At 42.1% G+C, this 20,123-nt stretch overlaps 2 protein-coding genes across 3 annotated transcripts in view; one reads left to right on the top strand and one right to left on the bottom strand.

Moving 5' to 3' along the window:
* Positions 1–19: 19 nt before the first annotated feature.
* On the bottom strand, positions 20–8,137 carry CCT4 (chaperonin containing TCP1 subunit 4). Of its 2 annotated transcripts, XM_053460976.1 has the most exons (14): positions 7,845–8,134; positions 6,790–6,842; positions 6,613–6,702; positions 5,567–5,675; positions 4,675–4,817; positions 4,024–4,145; positions 3,401–3,533; positions 2,375–2,514; positions 2,178–2,274; positions 1,844–1,954; positions 1,615–1,745; positions 867–1,101; positions 503–616; positions 20–143 (listed from the first exon to the last, which is right to left on the bottom strand). In XM_053460976.1, the coding sequence occupies exons 1-14, from the start codon at positions 7,981–7,983 to the stop codon at positions 129–131; spliced, it is 1,632 nt and encodes a 543-aa protein (XP_053316951.1). In that variant the 5' UTR covers positions 7,984–8,134; the 3' UTR covers positions 20–128. The 2 variants fall into 2 exon arrangements, with proteins under 2 accessions (XP_053316951.1, XP_053316952.1); XM_053460977.1 differs by lacking the exon at positions 20–143 and having other exon boundaries at positions 491–616; positions 7,845–8,137.
* Positions 8,138–11,251: 3,114 nt separating this feature from the next.
* The window catches only part of COMMD1 (copper metabolism domain containing 1), a 40,083-nt gene continuing 31,211 nt past the window's right edge, over positions 11,252–20,123 (top strand). The window contains exon 1 of the mRNA XM_053460983.1: positions 11,252–11,471. Within this exon, the coding sequence (XP_053316958.1) occupies positions 11,298–11,471 (174 nt within the window). The 5' untranslated portion in view covers positions 11,252–11,297. The remainder of the gene's footprint in view (positions 11,472–20,123) is intronic.

Genomic DNA, 20,123 nt, shown 5'->3' with positions numbered 1-20,123 from the left:
AATAGACAAACATGACAGCTCATGTAACAATTTTATTAAATTAAGTGCCAACAGGTATATAAACATTGACGGCCAGCTTTGATGCACACCATGGCACAGCTCATCAGGTCAGACAGCATCAGTAAAGCTTATCTTGTGTTTACCTAAAGGGGAAAAAACAAACAGTTATTCAACTATGAAACAGGCACGGCAGCCAGTACTCATCCTTTACTTCGTATTCATCTGATTGTTTTCCAGCCCGCCAAAAGCTTTAATAATATATTCTTATAATCATCCTTATAGCAATGCTTTTGTTCTTGTACAAGTAGTAGTATTAAAGTAGCCTGGCAGGGCATGTCTTGCAGCTTAGTTACTAAGGGCTTTCCGGGAAAAGGGCACCCCAAATCACAAATTTATATAAAAAGGATGAACACAGGGAAAACGTAGACAGACACAGAAGGATCGAGGAAGCAGGGTGGTCTAAAAACAATGGTTTACTTTCATGTCATTTTTAAGTACTCACCACATCATCGATCTTCAGAATACTGCGCACAGTTTCCGTAGCCAGAGTAAGGGAGCTGATGGACACCAATAACGGCTGAACGACGAGTTCTTCCAAGATATTAGAAATTCCTCCCTAAATAAAAGAAACAAAATTGGTAAGGGCTGGAGAGCTTCTACCAGACACTTAAAATAGTCTTTTGACATAACTAAATGTGGCAGCTGGATTTGACAGAGCAAGAAATGTGAACATACATACAATTTAAGCAGAAACCAGCTTATTAACTGTACATTTGGTAACAAGAGAACGATAAATCGCATCTGTCAGAAACATAGTTATGCCAAATTAGTGCAAGAATACCTAAAGGCATCATTTGGGATGTTACCTTTCGGATATTTATTCCAGCGGTTTTCTCGCCCTGTGCATGTCTGTTTCTCAGTTCTGTCACGGTTGATATTGGGTTAAGACCTGCGTTCTCAGCCAGTGTGGATGGAATAACTTCCATGGCATCTGCAAAGGCTCTGATACAGTAGGACTCCATGCCACTCAGTGTTCTGGCATATTCATTCAAACGCAGGGCTAATTCAATCTCAGGAGCGCCACCTCCGGCAATTAGAGCCCTAAAACGTTAAAATTATAAATCAAGGTTTAAGAAAAGAAAAAGATCCTTTATAGACATCTTAACTTCCTGCTCCCACTAATTCTAAGTCATTGGTAATGGCTGGCTTTGTAAGAGCAGCCCGAGAAGAAGGGATGAAAATGTTCCCCCACGGTTAGGAGCAGATCTCAGCTTCATTAAAGAGAAAATACATCCATGCTTTGATTAAACTTGTTTATTCTTAATGCTTTGATAAAATTTACCCTTATGCTAAAAATAAATCCTGATAATTTACTATACAGATACCAATCAACATATTAGATGCTAAAAAAAATTGGAAGAGTGACACACGCACACCCCGAGAACAAGACTGGATTCATGTTTATTAAGCATGTGTCTTAAGCATTAAGGTCTGAAAGAAACATGAACATGCAAACTCTGTACATAATATCAGTGGCCTTAGTGTCGCAAATTAAAATATGAGCCCTTTAACATGCTGTCTAGATCAACCAAAATTCAAGATAAAGTCCCATACCTTTTCTTTACCAAACACCTGATAACACAAAGGGCATCATGAATGGAGCGTTCTGCCTCTTCAATCACAAGTTTGTTGGACCCACGAACGACAATTGAAACCGTTTTTCCTGGGTTTGCACAGCCCGTTATCTACAAAATTTAACGAAGGAAGATATAAAATGGACAACCCAATGGTAATTATCGTGCGCATGCATGCATTTATAAGACAGGACCTGAGAACTGCTTACCTTTACCAATTTGCCAGAACCGTTCAGACTAACTTCCTCAGCCATCTCAGCAGATGCCAACATATCAGGAGTGAATTGGTCAATGTGTGCAACAGGCTTGGTTCCAATTGTCTAGAACACAAAACATGCATACAATTCTAAGGTTGTCCGCGCTAAAGGAGTATACACAACTTTAAAAGGGTGAAGCCAATCTATTTTAAACAATGATTTAATACGCCAACCACTTAAAAACCAGTGGAGGTTCAAATACAGGACATTACATTTCAGAAAATCAACCTGGGCTTTATCTTTAACCTTTTAGAAAGATCCCCCTAAAATAGAAGCATTTCCTTACCTTACAAATGAACTCAATGTCTTCTCTCTCAATATCTTTAATCACCATTATTTTCATCTTATTCAAGAAATGTAAGGCCAGATCACTAAGTGCATCCCTGCGGCGGGGGAAAAAACATTACAAGTGGATTATAGTATTCTGCGACAGGGACTAGCGATTTAAACAAAATATCCTGCACAGCATTCGGATTTAAATACCTTAGAATTGACTTCTGAATCAGCAGCACATTACAACCAGCCTTCTTAATCTGCTTCACAAGGTTAAGGATATATGTTCTTTCCTCACGCAAAACTCTGTCCATTTGGGCATAGTCAGATACCACAATTTGGTTGTCCATCTACAAGGATACAAACGGTCAAAGTTTAGTCGTAATATCCAGTTCTTTAAATTAGAGTATGAATGTTTGATATTTAATCTCCAATTAACAATAACTCATTGGTTGCGAAGGCAAGTTACAACAGTTATTTACCAAGTGCCTGTCAACAAAATGATTATTTGACGCAAATTTAAAGTCTTTCTGGTGAGTCCAAAAGCTGTGGGATGTGGACCGTAACCTCTACAACACTGAATGTTTCAGGTTCACCCTAAACCCGATCTTTAAAGGGTTAAATGTAGGGAGAACTACCTCTAACTAGAGTGGTACACAAAAATAGCTTAAAAGATAAGCCGACACCATCTATTTGATATGTGGCATATGCCATTGAGAAATGTTATTAAATAGGTGTTGTATAAGGAATATCAGCTAACAAATACTTTTCATGGCAAATGCCGTCACATAAGCTAAACAAGCTAAGCTATGTTACTGTAACAAGATAAAAAGGGAGCACACTAGACTAAATGCCATGTATTATTATAGTATTGCTCTATGAGCACATCTATCGACAGCTTAGCCAACACCTTAGCAGATTTGGAGGTATTCCATGCTCCTACTTGCTATATTAGGGAGGGCTAAGCACCTTGCCTGCCTAGCTAGTAGAAGCCACCAGGAAACCAGAAATGCATGTTCAAATTTAACAGAATAAAGCAAATGTGATCACCATCTAGGACTTGTCAGCAATTGGCTCTGCTCATTAGGAACAGGAAAACATTGCATTCTCCAAGGTGCAGGAAATTAAAATAAGTCTTGCGGTTAGGAGAAAAAGTGGGCCAATTAATTGTACAATTATATGATATACAGATCTTGACACAGGGTTGCATATCCAAAAAGAAATGAAAATACTTACATCTGTTTTTGGAGCAGACAAACAAAACTGTATCAGGCCGATCTTTGCCTTTTCTACCCGCGTTACACCCGTATTTGCGGTTTTCTGCGTGAGCACAAGGCCTTCGACCAGTTCACAATCATCAATGGTTCCACTAGAAAAAAGTTACGAGGAATCATTCACAATTCACTCAGTATCAAGCATGGTTTTAACTTACAGGTTTCAGCCGTCATCTATTTTCTCACACAATGTAAAAACCTCGTCCAGTTGGTCACATTGCATCTAAACAATTTGTTACTGCTAACAATCGTACCCTCCCTAAGCGGCTACTTTATAGCATCCATTTGGAGACGACTACTTCAGGCTATAGCGAGTTAATATATTGGGGCTCACAGAGTACAGAATGTAATGACAATGCAAACTAGAATTGTTGCTAAGGTTTAGTTCAAAACCAAGACAAACAAAGCTCCACGCAGTTAATATATACAGAATGTTATCGGTATTCTGCAGATACAACTCAGACAGATTAATATATCTGCATATTAAATGCATAAATCGTTTTAGATCTTATAATTGTAGCGAATCGCCAAGAGATAATAAAGCTAAGGCCTGTGATACAGGGAAGATTAGAAAATGTTTCTCACCCAAGTTTCTTGACAATTTTTATATCTCTGAGGTCCACGCTATTTGCTGTCAGTGGATCAATCACATTCATTACTGCATCAACACACATTGGTGCAAGCAAGCTGGAATACTGAGACACAACCTGGAAAATATATCAGAAAACAGCAATATTGGTAACAAGGACCTTCTTGAACATATGTTTGGAGATCCAATAAGTATGAATTTTGGGTGAATTGTAACCACTATAACTAGTCACAGGACTTGATTCTTATAGGGTATCCTCGGGGGAACTAACAAACAATATAAAGCATTACAGATACCTTACAGAGATTGCGAGGTCACCAGCCATACAAAAGTTACATCCTTTCTTGTCCAGTTTATTTGTCTTCAATGCTCGATGAGCCTACCTGCTGTCCTATTACCAGATGCTTTAACTGTTTTCTATACAGAAAAGAAACTTCCTACAACTTAAGCCTTAAAACATACAGCAAGTAAAAACTGGCATTTTTAGACTAGGACTGTATCGGGGAGACCAGATTCTAGGGTAGGTAAGACACCCACGTGAAATGCACAAACGTCCAAAAAAAACGCAAGTTTAGTGGTAAGCAACAAATGAACTTGCTTCTCAGATTAATACAGTACACAAAGGGTGGAAAAAGCATGAAACACACCTTTGAGTTCAGTGAAGTCGATGCACTGTTCAGTAGTGTTTCTCTGTCACTTAACTCTACGGGGGTTCCCATATTACTCAAGATTTCAACTCCTTTCTCTACTGCCAGCTGAAATGACTCTGAAATGGTAGTGGGGTGAATCCCTACATAGGAAGCAAATAAAAAAAAAAAAAAATTCATGACAAAGTTGACGAGATGCAAAGACTACTCTATTAGTGTCCGCAGACAAAAAGATTATACATTACTTAAAAGGATGACCGTAAGAAAATGTTTCTTTGAATTCCTTCAGCAATAACAAAATAGCATAAACTGTTGGTCGAATCGGGCCGAAGATGTGCGTCCCCCATCTGTATGTTATGGCAAAGTGCTAACCTTCACAAACAGACAGACAGACAGACAGGCTCATCTTTGGCCGGATCAGACCGATATTTTATGTAATACGGATGTCCCCGGCATGCTATAGGTTTACTGAAATTACGTTAATAGTGTTTAAAGAATTTAAAGAAACATTTTTCTCTCTATAGTTCTTTAATTCTGTACTTGTGCGCTTTTTGGTTAAAGCAAAAAAAAAAAAAAAAAGGTTTAAACAGGCACAAGGAAAAAAGGCATAGTTAAAAGCTTTACACCCTGTATTTATATGGCATAAACATATGGGCATAAAGCAACATAGAATGACATTTTCAAATGCGTCTAGGAGCTGCAGTAGGCATGCGATTTCTTCTGACCTAGTCACAGAAATCAAAAAAGGTTAATAAAAGACATTTATGGTCAACATTTAAAACCAATTAATTTATGGATGTTTTGTTTGCCAAACAAACCTTCCCTTTTGGTAGAATTGTTTGATTATAAAGAACCATATAGATTTTAGAAAAAAGGGGTACCGGTCCAATACCTTTCTGCAGGAGATTGGTACAGGATTCCAACAATGCTCCAGCAATAACGACAACAGATGTAGTTCCATCACCAGCTTCAATGTCCTGGGCTTTAGACAACTCAACCAACTGAAAGCAGATAGAATGCATTATACGGACAACTTTAGTGGCAGAAAAGGGCTACACAGCATGCCACAGGTTACATCAAGAAACAAAGCACAATATCAATGCGGGAACCAAAGAACATAAGCAAAACCAGCAGCCTCCTAAGAGCAAACCATGCATACCAGCCGACCACAAGGAAGACATTCTATACCCCAACAGTATATCTGATGATTGCATTCATGAAAAATAGCTTCCAAGTAAACGGTAAAATTAGTACGGTACAGCTATGAAATTATTTTCCACGTGTTACAGTCTGGCACGCAGAAGGTTCTTAATGCTTTGCTATATCAATGAGTGCTATAAGTGATCGCCCTAACAGAAGAGAGCACAATGTCACAGTACAAGCAACACTGTACTAAAGAGGCAAAAGTGATCAGAAATGGGAATTTACAGTAACATAATGTAACGTCCATGAAACGGCAGAAACGTTATGTGTTAACAGCCGGCTCACGTACTGCTAGAGAGTAGCTCTGCACTAAACATCGGGGAGAAAGCGAGGAATGGCAGATAAGTGCAGGGGTCACAAACACTTGAAAGAACGATCTTTTAATGTGAATGTTTGGTTACTTAATTGCTTCCACTTTGAGGAGAAAAACAATGATTAGGACATTATTGTAAAATAACACGAATGCAAGATGTTTGGCTAATTTATCAATTTACAAGCTATTTTACAACCAGGTTCTAATTTCAAAGTAGAGTATTTGTATTACAGCTGATTGACTGGTGGGATAAATCATTCACAGGTTTAGATATTTAGCAATTCTAAAGTTGGTTCAGCACTCCATTCATACAAAAAAAAGCCTTATTCTTAAGTATGTTTTATTATTGCATGCAATAACTGTATAATAATTGAACAGCCCCCATGACAAAATTAACTGGAGATGAAGAATGCCCCCCTCACCATCTTTGCTGCCGGGTGAAGAACCTGCATTTGTTTCAAGATCGTTGCTCCATCATTTGTGATGGTTACGTCTCCTTTTCCATCTTGAATCTTAAAATTAACAAAAAGACAGTAAGTCCCGAATTTATCATAAAAATAACTGTACATAATAAACATACAGGGACATTTATCACATACCATTTTGTCCATGCCTTTTGGTCCAAGACTGGTCCTAACAGCATCAGCAACAGCTGTGAAAAAGAGCTCATTAAACACTTAATTTCCATTAAGGAAGATAAAATACAAAGCTGCGCGTGCGGTAAGTGAACATGTAAGAATTATTCATGCCGCGTGAAGCTTTCAAACTCTAGTTTCTCAGCCTTGGTCCTTAGACGGTGAAATAAATTCTTTAGACAGCAAGCTGTGCTCAACGCCTGATTGGTCGATCAGGCCGCCCATATATGGAAAGGGAGCAGCTCTAAAGGATCACAAAGCATTCTGAGCCTCTATTGGTTATTTACACATAAATAAATCTGCTTATACTCTTCATCGTCATCTTATTTATACATCAACTATTCCGCAGTGCTTCTTATAGCGCATACGCACATCAGTTAATACTAATAATCATACTAATACACCCAAAGAGTACAACAAGCCGATACATTCGGTGAAGAGGCATCTGCTCACAATCTAGGAGGGGTGTGAGTAAAGTTGGATACCATCAGAGAAGAATTGTGGAGGTCTAGATCATAGAAATGAATATATCAGACAGCCATAAAGAAGCACAGGCATGTGTGAGTTAGCGTTCTCGCTCATTAATATAGGAGATGCAGGTATCCATGTATTTAGCAGCCAATATTACACTAAAGAGACAGACACACTGGCTGCGCATGCTTCCTGGTTAGTTTTGCCCAGGGTCCCCTCAGTGGGGTATTTTTGCTGAGGAAGGCGTTGCTGGGGCAACAGGGCCTGGTGCAGACCTATTGTGCTAAAAAGACATGTATGACGCAGCAACCCCACATTCACAACAAAAAGAGTGACCCTCTTCCCGTTAAACCGTTGGAGTTATAGGCCCATGCTGCATAGGCCCAGTTAGAACACCGAAAGCCCCTGGCTGGCTGAATACAACTGCCACTCCTGTCAGGAGTGATGGGTGTTGTAGTTCAGTGACAGGTGCGGGCCGCTCACTCCCACACAGGTCCCGAATTCATGCCGTTCCACGTGCAGCCGTCAGTGCGGGACTCAGAACTTACCCTTCCCGGCTGAGATATTGCTAAAGCGGATCTGGGCCGGCTTATCCTTATCCTGGTAAGCACCCTTCCTCTTCCCTGCGCCGTTACCAGCAGCCCCGGGGGCGGCTACGGCCACTTTTGGAGCAGAGATGTCCGGCATCTTGGTCCGTTTTGCTAGCGCTGACCCAACTGATGGATGGCGATGCTACGCCGGTACCGGGAAGGCTCACTAGGTGAAGGATGGACGCAGATCGAATGCCACCCTACGGAACCTACTGCATGAAGCTTCCAGAACAAAACGCCGGTTGGAGGTGGGGCTCTTAGCAACGTGCTGTAGACTGATGTGCGTGATGACATCACAGGGCGCCACTCCTCGCGCCTCTGCAGGCTACTGGCAGGAGGAGGTCTGTGCTTCCTGACAGGGGAACCGATGCGGGTTCGGGTTCCGCATCGTCTGTAATCGTCCGTAGAGTTAGCTTTTCTCAACTACCGGATAATTCAGAGACTTCCAGGTTGAGACCGGCCTTTAAACGATTCATTTGTGGTATACTCTTCCAAGAAAGCATCTTGAAGGCCATCAGCAGCACTTTCCAGAGACAAGGCTTTTCTATCCTACTGAGCAGGGCTGATTGTGGACGGCCTGCAGGGTTTAAATCCATTTCACCCTCTCCTGCCTTCAATTTCATTTAAAAGCCAGGTCCGCTTCCTCGTGAACCTGCGTGTGATTGGCCTGAACAGCAGAGAGGAGCCGCAGTGTGTGTCTGGATGTCACGTGACGCCCTTGGCGCACGTTAGGCAGGAGATCACCGCGGAGCAGGGCTGGACTCCTGCACAAGACTAGCCTGGGGGAGATAATAAATCCTAATAAAACTAAAGTCTGTCTGTGTACTGTACATGCGAGGCTGCTACAACATCAACCATGATGATCAAAGAGGGCAGGACTAGCGCGCCATATCACTCTGATGGTTCCATGCCCAACTGGAAAGGGCTGCCCCACCCACGCCGTCTCGTGCCTATGTCCCACACCTTGGCCAGTGCTAGCATTTAGCCCCCTTCCCCGAAATATTTCTGTGGACACCCATGACTCTGGTCACCCTTGCAGATGCACGTTTGCCCCTTTCCCTGCCCCCTAGCTATTTTCCATGCAGATGTGTTCAGCCAGACCCATCTCCTTGCACGCAGTGTACCTACCTCCAGTGAGCTCCAGCGCTGGCTGTGCGAAGGCTGTGGGCATCTATTCTATCCCACATGCACTTCAATCATGGAAAGCGCTGCAATCGATTATAAAAAAACCCTTTCCCTCCATTGAATTTTCTTATAATACCCTGCTATCGTTTGTAAATGAATCCGATAGATGTGGTTGGACGTACATGTAGTTTGCACATGCAGCCCATGTAGGTAACAATATACCACACAGTAGGCACAAAGTTGACCTAATAGTTAACGCACCCATCTAATTTTTGTTTTTCACTGTATTTTATTGGTGAGAGAATGTCTGCATATACCTGGAAACATTTTGGCTCCAGCTACCCAAAGCCCCGCATGCGGCATTTAGGTAGAAGGTCACACTGACGTTGCGGGACACATGCCGTTGGGAAGTGGCCGAAGAGTGGGTCATGCCGGTCCCACTATCTAGTTTCTCAGAAGTCACCCGAAGAAGCATCTCTTCACCTGGAGTCTCCAGACAAAACCCAGGGAGTTCCCAGGTATGGTGGGACATCACAATCGCCAATCTCTGCATGTCTGCTGGGATCATACATTTTTTCAATCATGCTAGCCTGCTAATCTCACATTAGATCAACTGGAAGCAAGCTGTCACTTTTTATTCTCCTGCAGCCCAAATTTTCATAGGAGCAAGCAGTCATATTAAGATCCCTGTTCCATGGGTCAGGCAGCAATTAGAATGTAATTCTACTTGTTTTTAGAGAAGCTAACAATTGGTAACAGACCAAGCAGCAGCCTCACTACATTACAGAAAGTGATTTACAGTCATTGGGTTATTTAACCAACAGAAAACCACTACATAGAGCATATGAGCTGAGATTGCCAGCTACATACATCGTATGTAGCTCAAACTCTATGGATTGAAGGTAATCTCCAGTATTTGTTTCACTTATTCAGTAGTATCTGAGCACCGGCAGTATCGTATTTTGATTTATGTTTATCATCATATTCCATAGTGCTGTAAAACGGGACACTTAGAGCCTGGCTGTTCACTTAGCTGGTAACTACCTGCTGACCTGTTAGATAATACGCTCTGATTCTGCATTGTCAGTGAATGGGGTGCTCTACCTATGTCATTATTACATGAGCCTGCTTCAATATATTTGGGCTTAAGTAGGAATCATTGAACTCCCTGTATACTCCATGGGCTCTGCACAGCACAGTAGCTTTAACAATATTGGATGCCAGGTAAGAATCACTTAGTATATGTAGCCATATTTATTTGAAACACGCTGGCGACAGGGGCAGGCTGGCCCCGGGGGAAAGTGCCCCCCATGATATTACATGACCCAGCGGTAATACTGTCCCTGATCACACAGTGTATAGGAAGCTATAAGGGCATCAGTCCCAGGCTAGGTACCAGTGTCGTGTGTGAATTATGATGTATGAGAATTGATCGGTAGTGATGTGTGATAAAGTGGGAATGTTTTAGTGTGTGTTTTATAGTGAATGTGTATGTTAACGCGTGTGTTTTTGCAGGAGAGCTGCAGTTTCACCACTTTGATGTCACGTTACATTCTGAAGGGCTAACCCCGAGATCCTGATAGAACAGTTTAGACAGACCTGTACTAACACTGACTAACACTAGGGAGAGTACTCGAATGTCACTATGTGGGGCCACCTCAGAGGTTTGCCAGGGATGGCCCTGTATAATGCATAGTGAATTCAGGGACTTTGAAAGCACACTCCTAACACTTTAGTGTGTGTGGTGTTTTATGATGTATAAGTGCACAACTCAAGCGTCTGAAGTTCACATAACATGCTGTTAAGAATTGCCGGACCTCGTCCACCTGGGACAAACTGCGAGGATGGCCACCCGTGGACCATTAGCCAGCAAATCACTCACTAGTACTAAATGCGCACTGACTGCAGTCTGGTGAATTGGTTCAGCTACCAGCCCATTCATTGGCCAATCAAATAAACGAGAAAAGTCGTTTCTACATCGCCTTTACTCCAAAGAGCCAATCCCACCCGGTTAAACATATAGATTACAGAAGCTATTCTTTAGCTTGTGCTGCTAAACTGATAATTGTCCCTGCAGACCAATCGCGTATTCACCGTGTTATTACATCATAAAAACGTCAGTGACAACACGATAGAATGTGAAGTAATGTGATAAAACCCTGTGCGCCGAATCCAACCGCAAGTGTTTACTACCAAAACGCGGACCGAGCTCTTACAACTACATTTCCGCCAGCCAGGGCGTCACGTGACAGAGGACCCACTGTGTCACGTGGTCGTTCGCCTGTCATGGCTGATGTGGATAGTGCCAAACCCTTAAGCGGGTTGTTTAATGGCATCGCTCAGAGCCGGTACTATGGAAACAAGGAGATCACCGATGAGCTGTTAAAACGGGAGCTGTATCCGGAGTTACCCCAGAATGAGTTCGTGGCTCTGCTGGAGAAGATGACCGGTATCGTGAAGGTAATTCAGTGGTCCCTAATTCCTGGGAACTGGAAGAGTGGCCGTTCCGTGTCTCCGCTCATATGCATTTTAATGGCTCAAGTGACCCATATACCTTAAAAAACGCATTCTTCGTTTATGCCAATGATTGTAGGAGCTTGCGATCTAGGAGCACAGATCCCTGGATCAGACTGTAAGAGGATCCTTATGCCTCTGCATCAGCACTGTAGAGTAACACACACACACACACATATATATATATATATATATATATATATATATATATATAATACAGTGTGTATAACTTAATAAATACATCTTACAAAGCAGTGGTTATAGTGTGGTAGGAAATTGAGTTGGTTGTATCACTGTCTGTAAAACATTTGCTAAATATAGATCAATGGAAAAGGTTTTGAATGCATTTAATTTCTGTAGATCTCACATGTGCAGCTCTTAGGACTGTATATTTAAAAAATGTACAAGCTAAAGGAGAATGACATATTAACGGTAACTTTTGCTCATTAGAAGGTACCAACATGTTTTAAGGTATGTTATTCCCCTGTCCCTACATCTCCTACCAGGACATTGGTACTTGTTTGATCTTCTTCCAAAGCCTATCTCTAGCTTTACCGCATATGAAAGGTGTGTGGTCCCTTGAAATTTTAGTGTGGTCCATTTTGCAAATGGATGGGGGGCTTTTGCAGAACCCCCAAGTGCTTTTGCCCCCCCCAGTGCTAAATGCCTTGCAGAAGATGCAATCAGACGTTTAGTGTGCATGTGTAAAACCTCATGTTCCAACCACCCCCCGAAATATATAAATATATTTATTTTATGAGCAAGCCCTAAAATTACCACTTCATCTTCAAACAATTTTTCCTCATGGAAAGCGTTAAAATACTGGCATGTTAAATGCCCATGGGGTGTCTACTTTAAAAAAATGTATGATTTGATGGGGTAAACAATGTCCCAATTAACATACGGGTAAGGATGACCACATATCTAATTTCCAATTTGAAAAATGCACACATCCCAAATGTTGACTTTTAGCCTCCAAACAACCAGATAAGCCCATGCATGGGGGTATCACTGTACTCAGGAGATGTTGCTGAACACATATTTGGGTGTTGTGTGACAGTGACATATACCGTATGTAAATACATTTAACTGAAGTAAAATGTGCGTGAAAAAAATGCTTCTTACGAAGCCACTCCTTCATTGCCCAGGCGGTGTGTTTGGGATCATTGTCATGCTGAAAGACCTAGCCACGTTTCATCTTCAATGCCCTTGCTGATGGAAGGAGGTTTTCACTCAAAATCTCACGATACATGGCCCCATTCATTCTTTCCTTTATACGGTCATCCTGGTCCCTTTGCAGAAAAGCAGCCCCAAAGCATGATGTTTCCACCCCCATGCTTCACCGTAGGTATGGTGTTCTTTGGATGCAACTCAGCATTCTTTCTCCTCCAAACACGACGAGTTGAGTTTCTACCAAAAAGTTCTACCTTGGTTTCATCTGACCATATGACATTCGCCCAATCCTCTTCTGGATCATCCAAATGTTCTCTAGCAAACTTCAGACGGGCCCGGACATGTACTGGCTTAAGTAGGGGGACACGTCTGACACTGCATGATTTGAGTCCCTGGCGGCGTAGTGTGTTACTGATGGTAGCCTTTGTTACTTTGGTCCCAGCTCTCTGCAGGTCATTCACTAGGTCCCCCCGTGTGGTTCTGGGATTTTTGCTCACCGTTCTTGTGATCATTTTGACACCACAGGGTGAGATCTTGCGTGGAGCCCCAGATCGAGGGAGATTATCAGTGGTCCTGTATGTCTTCCATTTTTGAATAATTGCTCCCACAGTTGATTTCTTCACACCAAGCTGCTTGCCTATTGCAGATTCAGTCTTCTCAGCCTGGTGCAGGTCTACAATTTTGTTTCTGGTGTCCTTCAACAGCTCTTTGGTCTCAGCCATAGTGGGGTTTGGAGCGTGACTGTTTGAGGTTGTGGACAGGTGTCTTTTATACTGATAACAAGTTCAAAAAGGTGCCATTAATACAGGTAACGAGTGGAGGACAGAGGAGACTCCTAAAGAAGATGTTACAGGTCTGTGAGAGCCAGATATCTTGCTTGTTTGTAGGTGACCAAATACTTATTTTACCGAGGAATTTACCAATGAATTCATTAGAAATCCTACAATGTGATTTCCTGTATTCTTTCCCCCCATTCTGTCTCTCATAGTTGAAGTGTACCTATGGTGAAAATTACAGGCCTCTCTCATCTTTTTAAGTGGGAGAACTTGCACAATTGGTGGCTGACTAAATACCTTTTTGCCCCACTGTATTTCTAAACTCAGGACAAATAGTAGAATTTATTTTATTTATCATTAGCTTTTATAGATAAGTAAAAGTCAGAAAAAGTCCTTTTTGTTTATCAATTTTACACCATATTTTATACTTTTTTTTTTTTACAGTAAATTATATGATATAATCAAAATAATGGCATCTAAAGAAAGGCCTTTTGTCCTGAAAAAAACAATATATAACTTACGTGGGTTCAGTAAATGGGAAAGAAATAAATTACAGCTAAACACGAACACCGCAGAGATGTTAAAACCATTGTCACGAAGGGAACAAAAAAATAAAATCAGCCATTGTCACGAAGGGTTTAAAGACATATGTCTTCTAAGCTTCCATGTCTGCACTTTATTTATCTCACAGTTTTTTTCATCCTCCACTGAGTTCTAAAGGGGAAGTCATATTGAGGCTGCCATTGTCAGTAATGTGATATTTTGGATGGCTATTCCTGCTGTAACACCACACTGAGATGATTACTTATGGCAATACACATGAAGTTTGCCACTTTATAGACTTTCATTAGTCAAAGCGTCCAGCTGGGTGATTAACCCCTTAAGATTAGATTACATTTTAAAAAAAATATATATATCGAGAGGGTCACAGTTTCTTAGTGTTTTCTGTCTCTCGTCAGGTCACAATCACAGTGAGAAGGAGACAGGCTGAGAACAGAGACATAGACAGAGCTAACAAGCATAGCATTTGTCATCTATTGTATCCGTTCATGTGATTGGCTGTAGAAGCAATACATTAGAGCCCTGCACGGGGCTGCTTTTTTAATCCCGCTCCCGCCACATTTGTGGCCAATCCCGCCCGCTCCCGCCACATTTGTGGCCAATTAAGCCTACCTCCTTACCTGAACTGCAGATTTCCCGCACAGTCCCGCAAGGCTGCCCTCGAGTTGCTCCCTCACAGCATCTCTTCTCTTGCTCCACCCAGGAACAAGGCGGAGTCATGGGACGTGATGTCACATCACGTGACTGTTTTGTTCCTGGGCGGAGCAAGAGAGGAGACATTGTAAGGGAGCAGCGAGAAGGCAGTCTTGTGGGACTGTGTGGGATTACCGGGACCCACAGGTACAGTGCCTGACCGCCCGCCCCCGCCCGCAACCCCAGCAAGACCGCCGGACCCACCTCCCAATTCAGTCCTCTACAATACATCACTTGCATGGAAGTGCAGGGGATATCCTATAGACTGACCTCTCCGTTTGAGGAGGGGACAGCAACAGCGTTGACCCTGTGATCACTGAGAGCATGTTAGATCAGTAATGTGTGATCATTTTTTAATTGTGATGTACCTGGTAGCAAAGGGATTAAAACAGCCATTTTATTGTTTAGCACAAGGCAGGGTGTTTGTCTTTCAGATTAGGATAAACCAACATAGTTAGAACATACAAATGTGATACATCACTTTTGTATCAACAAAAAATAGGGTGCAACTCACTAAAAGGAGAGTTATGGTTTTCTCTTATAAAGGACCAATACTAGCGAGTTTCTTCAGCGTACAGAGCTGGCCTTTTATAATGTATAATTCAAGGCGTTAAGAGACATTGAAAAAACCTGACCTATGAAACTAGACATAATATATGGTCAACCAAGCTCTTCCTGCATCAAAAGGTCACTGGGGTTGGTCCTTCACTGGGGTTGGTATGAAGTCAAGGATCTCAAACTTCAAATCTCTGCAAAAATTATTGGTGCTATACAAATAAAAGATAATAATTATTATTAAAGAACTGCCAGTTTTTCAGTTCTGAATATAATCTCTAGGTGGCAGTAACACAACATGTAATAAAGTACATTTGTACTCCAGTCTTTAAACTTTTTAGTACTGTGGCTGATTACTGGTACATAATTTTTAGTTATTCCTCTTTCTACTGGCATTACATGTTCGGGTTTGTTAACCTCTTCATGACTCTATGGTAAATAGATTCTAAAAATTGTCCTTAGTTTAGAAATACCCAATGTTTTTAAGTTTTTTGTTTTTTCTTGCAAGTTATAGGGTTATAAGTACAAGTAGAGTATTGCTATTTTATAAGGGCGTAAAAAGCCCCTTACATTTTACACCGTTTTCTTTTATATATTTGAAGCAGGAGGGGCACAAAGGTGTTTTTGCACCTATTCCCTGCAGTGGGAAGAGGATTCCCCTCAGTGCTGCAGGGGACCTGTATCCTCCTCCTTGGCAGCCGGTGAACGTCTGTGCAATGCGTGCAGACAGCGCCGGCATAGAACCCCCGGCAGAAGTGGCGAGCAGCAGAGGAGGTTGTCTACTCGAATCACACAGACATCCACCGGCTGCCCCCACTAGACACCACAGAGTCTGGGAATGTCTGAGGGGGGCAGAGTGGCATATCTGAGGGGGGCAGAGGGGCATATCTATAAGTAAGGTGCATTATGAATTAAGGGTGGGCACCTAAAAATGGCTATTGGTTTTCTGTTTGTATATAGCATATGCTGACTAACTGTAAAATACACACCAAAAATATTAAAATACATGTTAATTAGATAAAAAAAAACTGTTTTACAATAATGTGTATTTTTTTCTTTAAAAATATTTTTTTCTCTAAAATAGCACCAAAGGGTGCGGCCTATAATCGGGTGCGGCCTATAATCGAGCCAATATGGTAATTTTGTTCTTTTGTCTTATAGTACCACCTCTTCTCACCTAATCGCTCAGCTTCCCTCTTTAATCATGTCACTAATTGCCTTGCGTTTGTATTTAATTGGAAGCCTGTATAATTCTTACATTGTGTAGCACTGTAGGGGTCCCACATACAGCTGTACTGGCTATAACCCCTCTCTCTGGTTACCTTGCAGTTGCGGGACATATTTGGCTGGTATACAGATTTTATTTTTTCATTCTTCTTCTTTCATGAAATCATAGCTTGTCGTGTCCCAGTTCAGTGGATAGTGTCCTGAATAAAATAACTTTTGATTGATTCCTTATGTGTTAAGGCATTTTTGTAGTCATTTGTAAAGAAAAATTGTGCCAAGTCAATTGTATGCATAATATGATAAATGATACCGATGAGGCTAATGGGTACAAAGACATGTTTACATGTAGACCTGTGCCAGGTGCTTGTGAGCGGAAAGCAAACGCTACTCTCCCCCATGGTGAACAAAAGAAAGATTAATGAAGTGGACACAACACTGCTATCTTGTTATGAGAGAAGTAAAAGGTAATAATAGAGCATGTATCATTTCAGCACTTAACAATGGGGAACATACAGAGTTGGTTATATAATCTTTCTGCAAACTCTAATGTTGGTCAGCTATACACAAATATTTTTATAGACCAGCCATTGCAGGGGGAGTCTCTGATGAGTGCTGTAGGCTTCCATGCCTACAGGAATAATCAAAGGGCTTGTGGGGGCTCGTTTTTGCTGTTGCTGGTCTGCCTGGGCTTCCAGGCAGACCACCAGCAGCAGAGCCCCGTACAAAACGGGAAATAACTCCTAAATGCCGCGATCGCGGCATTGAAGGGGTTAACGCTGCACTGTCACTCTCATGGAGTGATCAGGCAGCAGGGGGGGTGTTGTGTCAGGTCCCCACACTTGTGTGGGGGCCCAATCAACACACAACCCCCTTCCCTGAAGCTGCCTGTGGCAGCTGAAAACACGATTGCTGGTTTTCCAGCAACCGTGTTTTCAGCCTACAGGATCACTCCGTGGGAGTGATCTCAGGTTCGGGGGCGGGCTCTGTGTGGCTGTGCTGTCTGCCCAGATTGCTGGGCAGACAGCAGCAGCGCCCCCGTGTGGTGACTCAGCCTCTTACAGCCACAATTTTTTCTGGATGTAAGAGGCTGACAAAACCTAGGCACCAGGACAAAATTCTCTGTCGCCATGGTGACCTGGCGCCTGGGATTTGTCGAGCCCTGCACAAATATACCGTATTTGCTCGATTATAAGACGACCCCCCAAAATCTGAATATTAACTTAGGAAAAAAAGAAAAAGCCTGAATATAAGAAGACCCCAAAGGAAAAAAGTTTTACCAGTAAATGTTAATTCATGTAAACTATTTTTTTTAATAAAAGCTATGATTGAGAAAAATATTTTTTTTTGTTTTTATTTCTTGTATTTTCCAACCTGTCCCCCAGTTACGCACATCTGCCCCCAGGCTTGCCACTCCAATATGGCACTGTGGCCCATGATATGCCTTTTAACCCTCTATATGCCACTGTGCCCCATGGTATGCCTTTTGACCCCCTATGTGCCACTCTGCCTCCAGAAATGCCTTATACTCCTATATCCCATTCTGGCATTTAGGGGGTTAAAAGGCATATTATGGGGCAGAGTGGCATATAGGGAGGTATAAGGCATTTCAGGAGGCAGAGTGCTCTATTAAATGCCCCCTTAACGCCACTCCAGAAATGCCCTATGCCCCCATTTAACACACACACACACCCTATACCCCCATTTAACTAACACACACACACACACACTCACTCTCTCTCTCTCTCTCTCCCCTCTCTCACCCCCCTTCCCCCTCTCTCACCCCTCTCTCCCCTCTCAGCCCTCTCTTACCGGTGCTTCCAGCCGGGGCAGAGGGTTGACGTCGCCTTCCGCTGCAGCCGGAAGGAGGTGGAGTTGGCAGCGGGGGTTTGTATGCGTCCGTCGCGTATACTTTCCCCGGCTGTCAGAGATCAGAGTTCCTCGCACCGGTGCGGCACCGGTGCGGGGAACTCTGGTCTCTGACAGTCGGGGAAGGTCTACGCAACGGACCCAGACAACCCCCACTGCTAGCCACACCTCCTTCCGGCTGCAGCGGACGTTGTCTATGCGGATCGCGTAGACGTCAACCCGCTGCCCCGGCAATACAGCAGGAAGCACCGGTAGGTGTGTATGATGGGGGGGGGGGAGACAGGAGGATCCAGGTCCCCTGCAGCGGTGCGGGGGATCTGGATCTTAGTCTCATAATCAGACCTCTATTTGAGGTCTGATTAGAAGACGACCCCGATTAGAAGACGAGGGGTATTTTTCAGAGCATTTGCTCTGAAAAAAACCTCGTCTTATAATCGAGCAAATACGGTATGTTGTGTGAAAACCCTATAAACCATAAACCTAGTAAATCTTGCTTAAGTATGACTCTTGTTGTATGGACAGAGCTTCCTACAGTAAATGTATTAACGGTCATAAAAAACATATATTTTGAATTGCCGTTAAAAATGTCACTAATAGGTAAATTTATTGTCATTTGTGAAATTAATTAGGTAACAACCATCTCTAACATGAGCTCTCTTGATCGTAAGTAGAAGAAAACATTCTAACTTTACAATTAGGAAACATATTCTCTTACCTCTTATTGGGGTCTACAGGCAGTAGTACTAGTAATACCCCTTTAGTTGGCCATTGTGTACATAAAATAATATGTATTGTATTAATGTTCAACCCTTAAGAGGTTCATTCTTCATGTAATCAGAAAATGTATCTAGGGTTGTAAAAGTGTGTGTATCTCTACTCTGTGTTCTGGAAGCATGTTGGTTTTCTCTATTACTATGTTCTGTTTGCGCTGGGAACAGTATGGTAATATCCATGTAGCTGATCTGTTGATTGTTAGAGGTTCATGGAGCCTCAAAAAAATTTGAACCAACACTGGACACTAAGTGCGTTGTGCCCTTGGAGTCATCTAGGCTGGGTGCTCACTTCTATGGAGAGTAGCCTCAGTACTAAATCATCTTCATTTATAAACAGTTTGTTTGAATGAATAGTAATAGTGAATGAGTAAACTCTTTGATATTAGTCTAACCCTTTCCAGCTTTATGCAAATCATCAGTTCTTGATTGTATGTCTTCTGAGATTTCTTTTTTTTGGGAGGCATGGTTCAGTAGATGCTTCTTGAAAATAGCAAACGCAAAATGTTTGAGTGTTTTTTTATGTCAAAGTAGCTCTAAAACACACCCCAAAACCTGTTTAATTGCCTGGAATCCAGGTTTGCTAACTCCTGACAACAATTAGCTTTTGTTGAAGTCTTTGCCCTAGGGGTTCACATACTTTTTCCAATCCACAGTGTGAATATTTGATGTTTTCAATATAGAGAACAATACAATAGTTTGTGTGTTATTAGTTAAAACAGATTGTTCATTTTTGTAAGTCAGATGAAGTTCATATCATGTAGTATTTTATACATAAATGCTGGTAATTTCAAAGGGGTTCACTTGTTTTTTCTATTAAATGGAATATAAATGAGTCAATGAGTGTGCTATTTAGCACTTCCAAGGTGAGTTCTTTTCCCTTTGGATTTGTGGTCAGAAGGTGGGTGCAACCTACTGATGCCACCAAGGGCGCTACATAGTGTTTGTCCTGCCAATAAACCTTTATTTATTTACAA

Source organism: Spea bombifrons, chromosome 3 (genome assembly GCF_027358695.1).
Source record: "Spea bombifrons isolate aSpeBom1 chromosome 3, aSpeBom1.2.pri, whole genome shotgun sequence".
Lineage (NCBI taxonomy): Eukaryota > Metazoa > Chordata > Amphibia > Anura > Pelobatidae > Spea > Spea bombifrons.
Note: the sequence above shows the minus strand (reverse complement) of the source record. Positions and strands in the feature narration are given on the sequence as shown.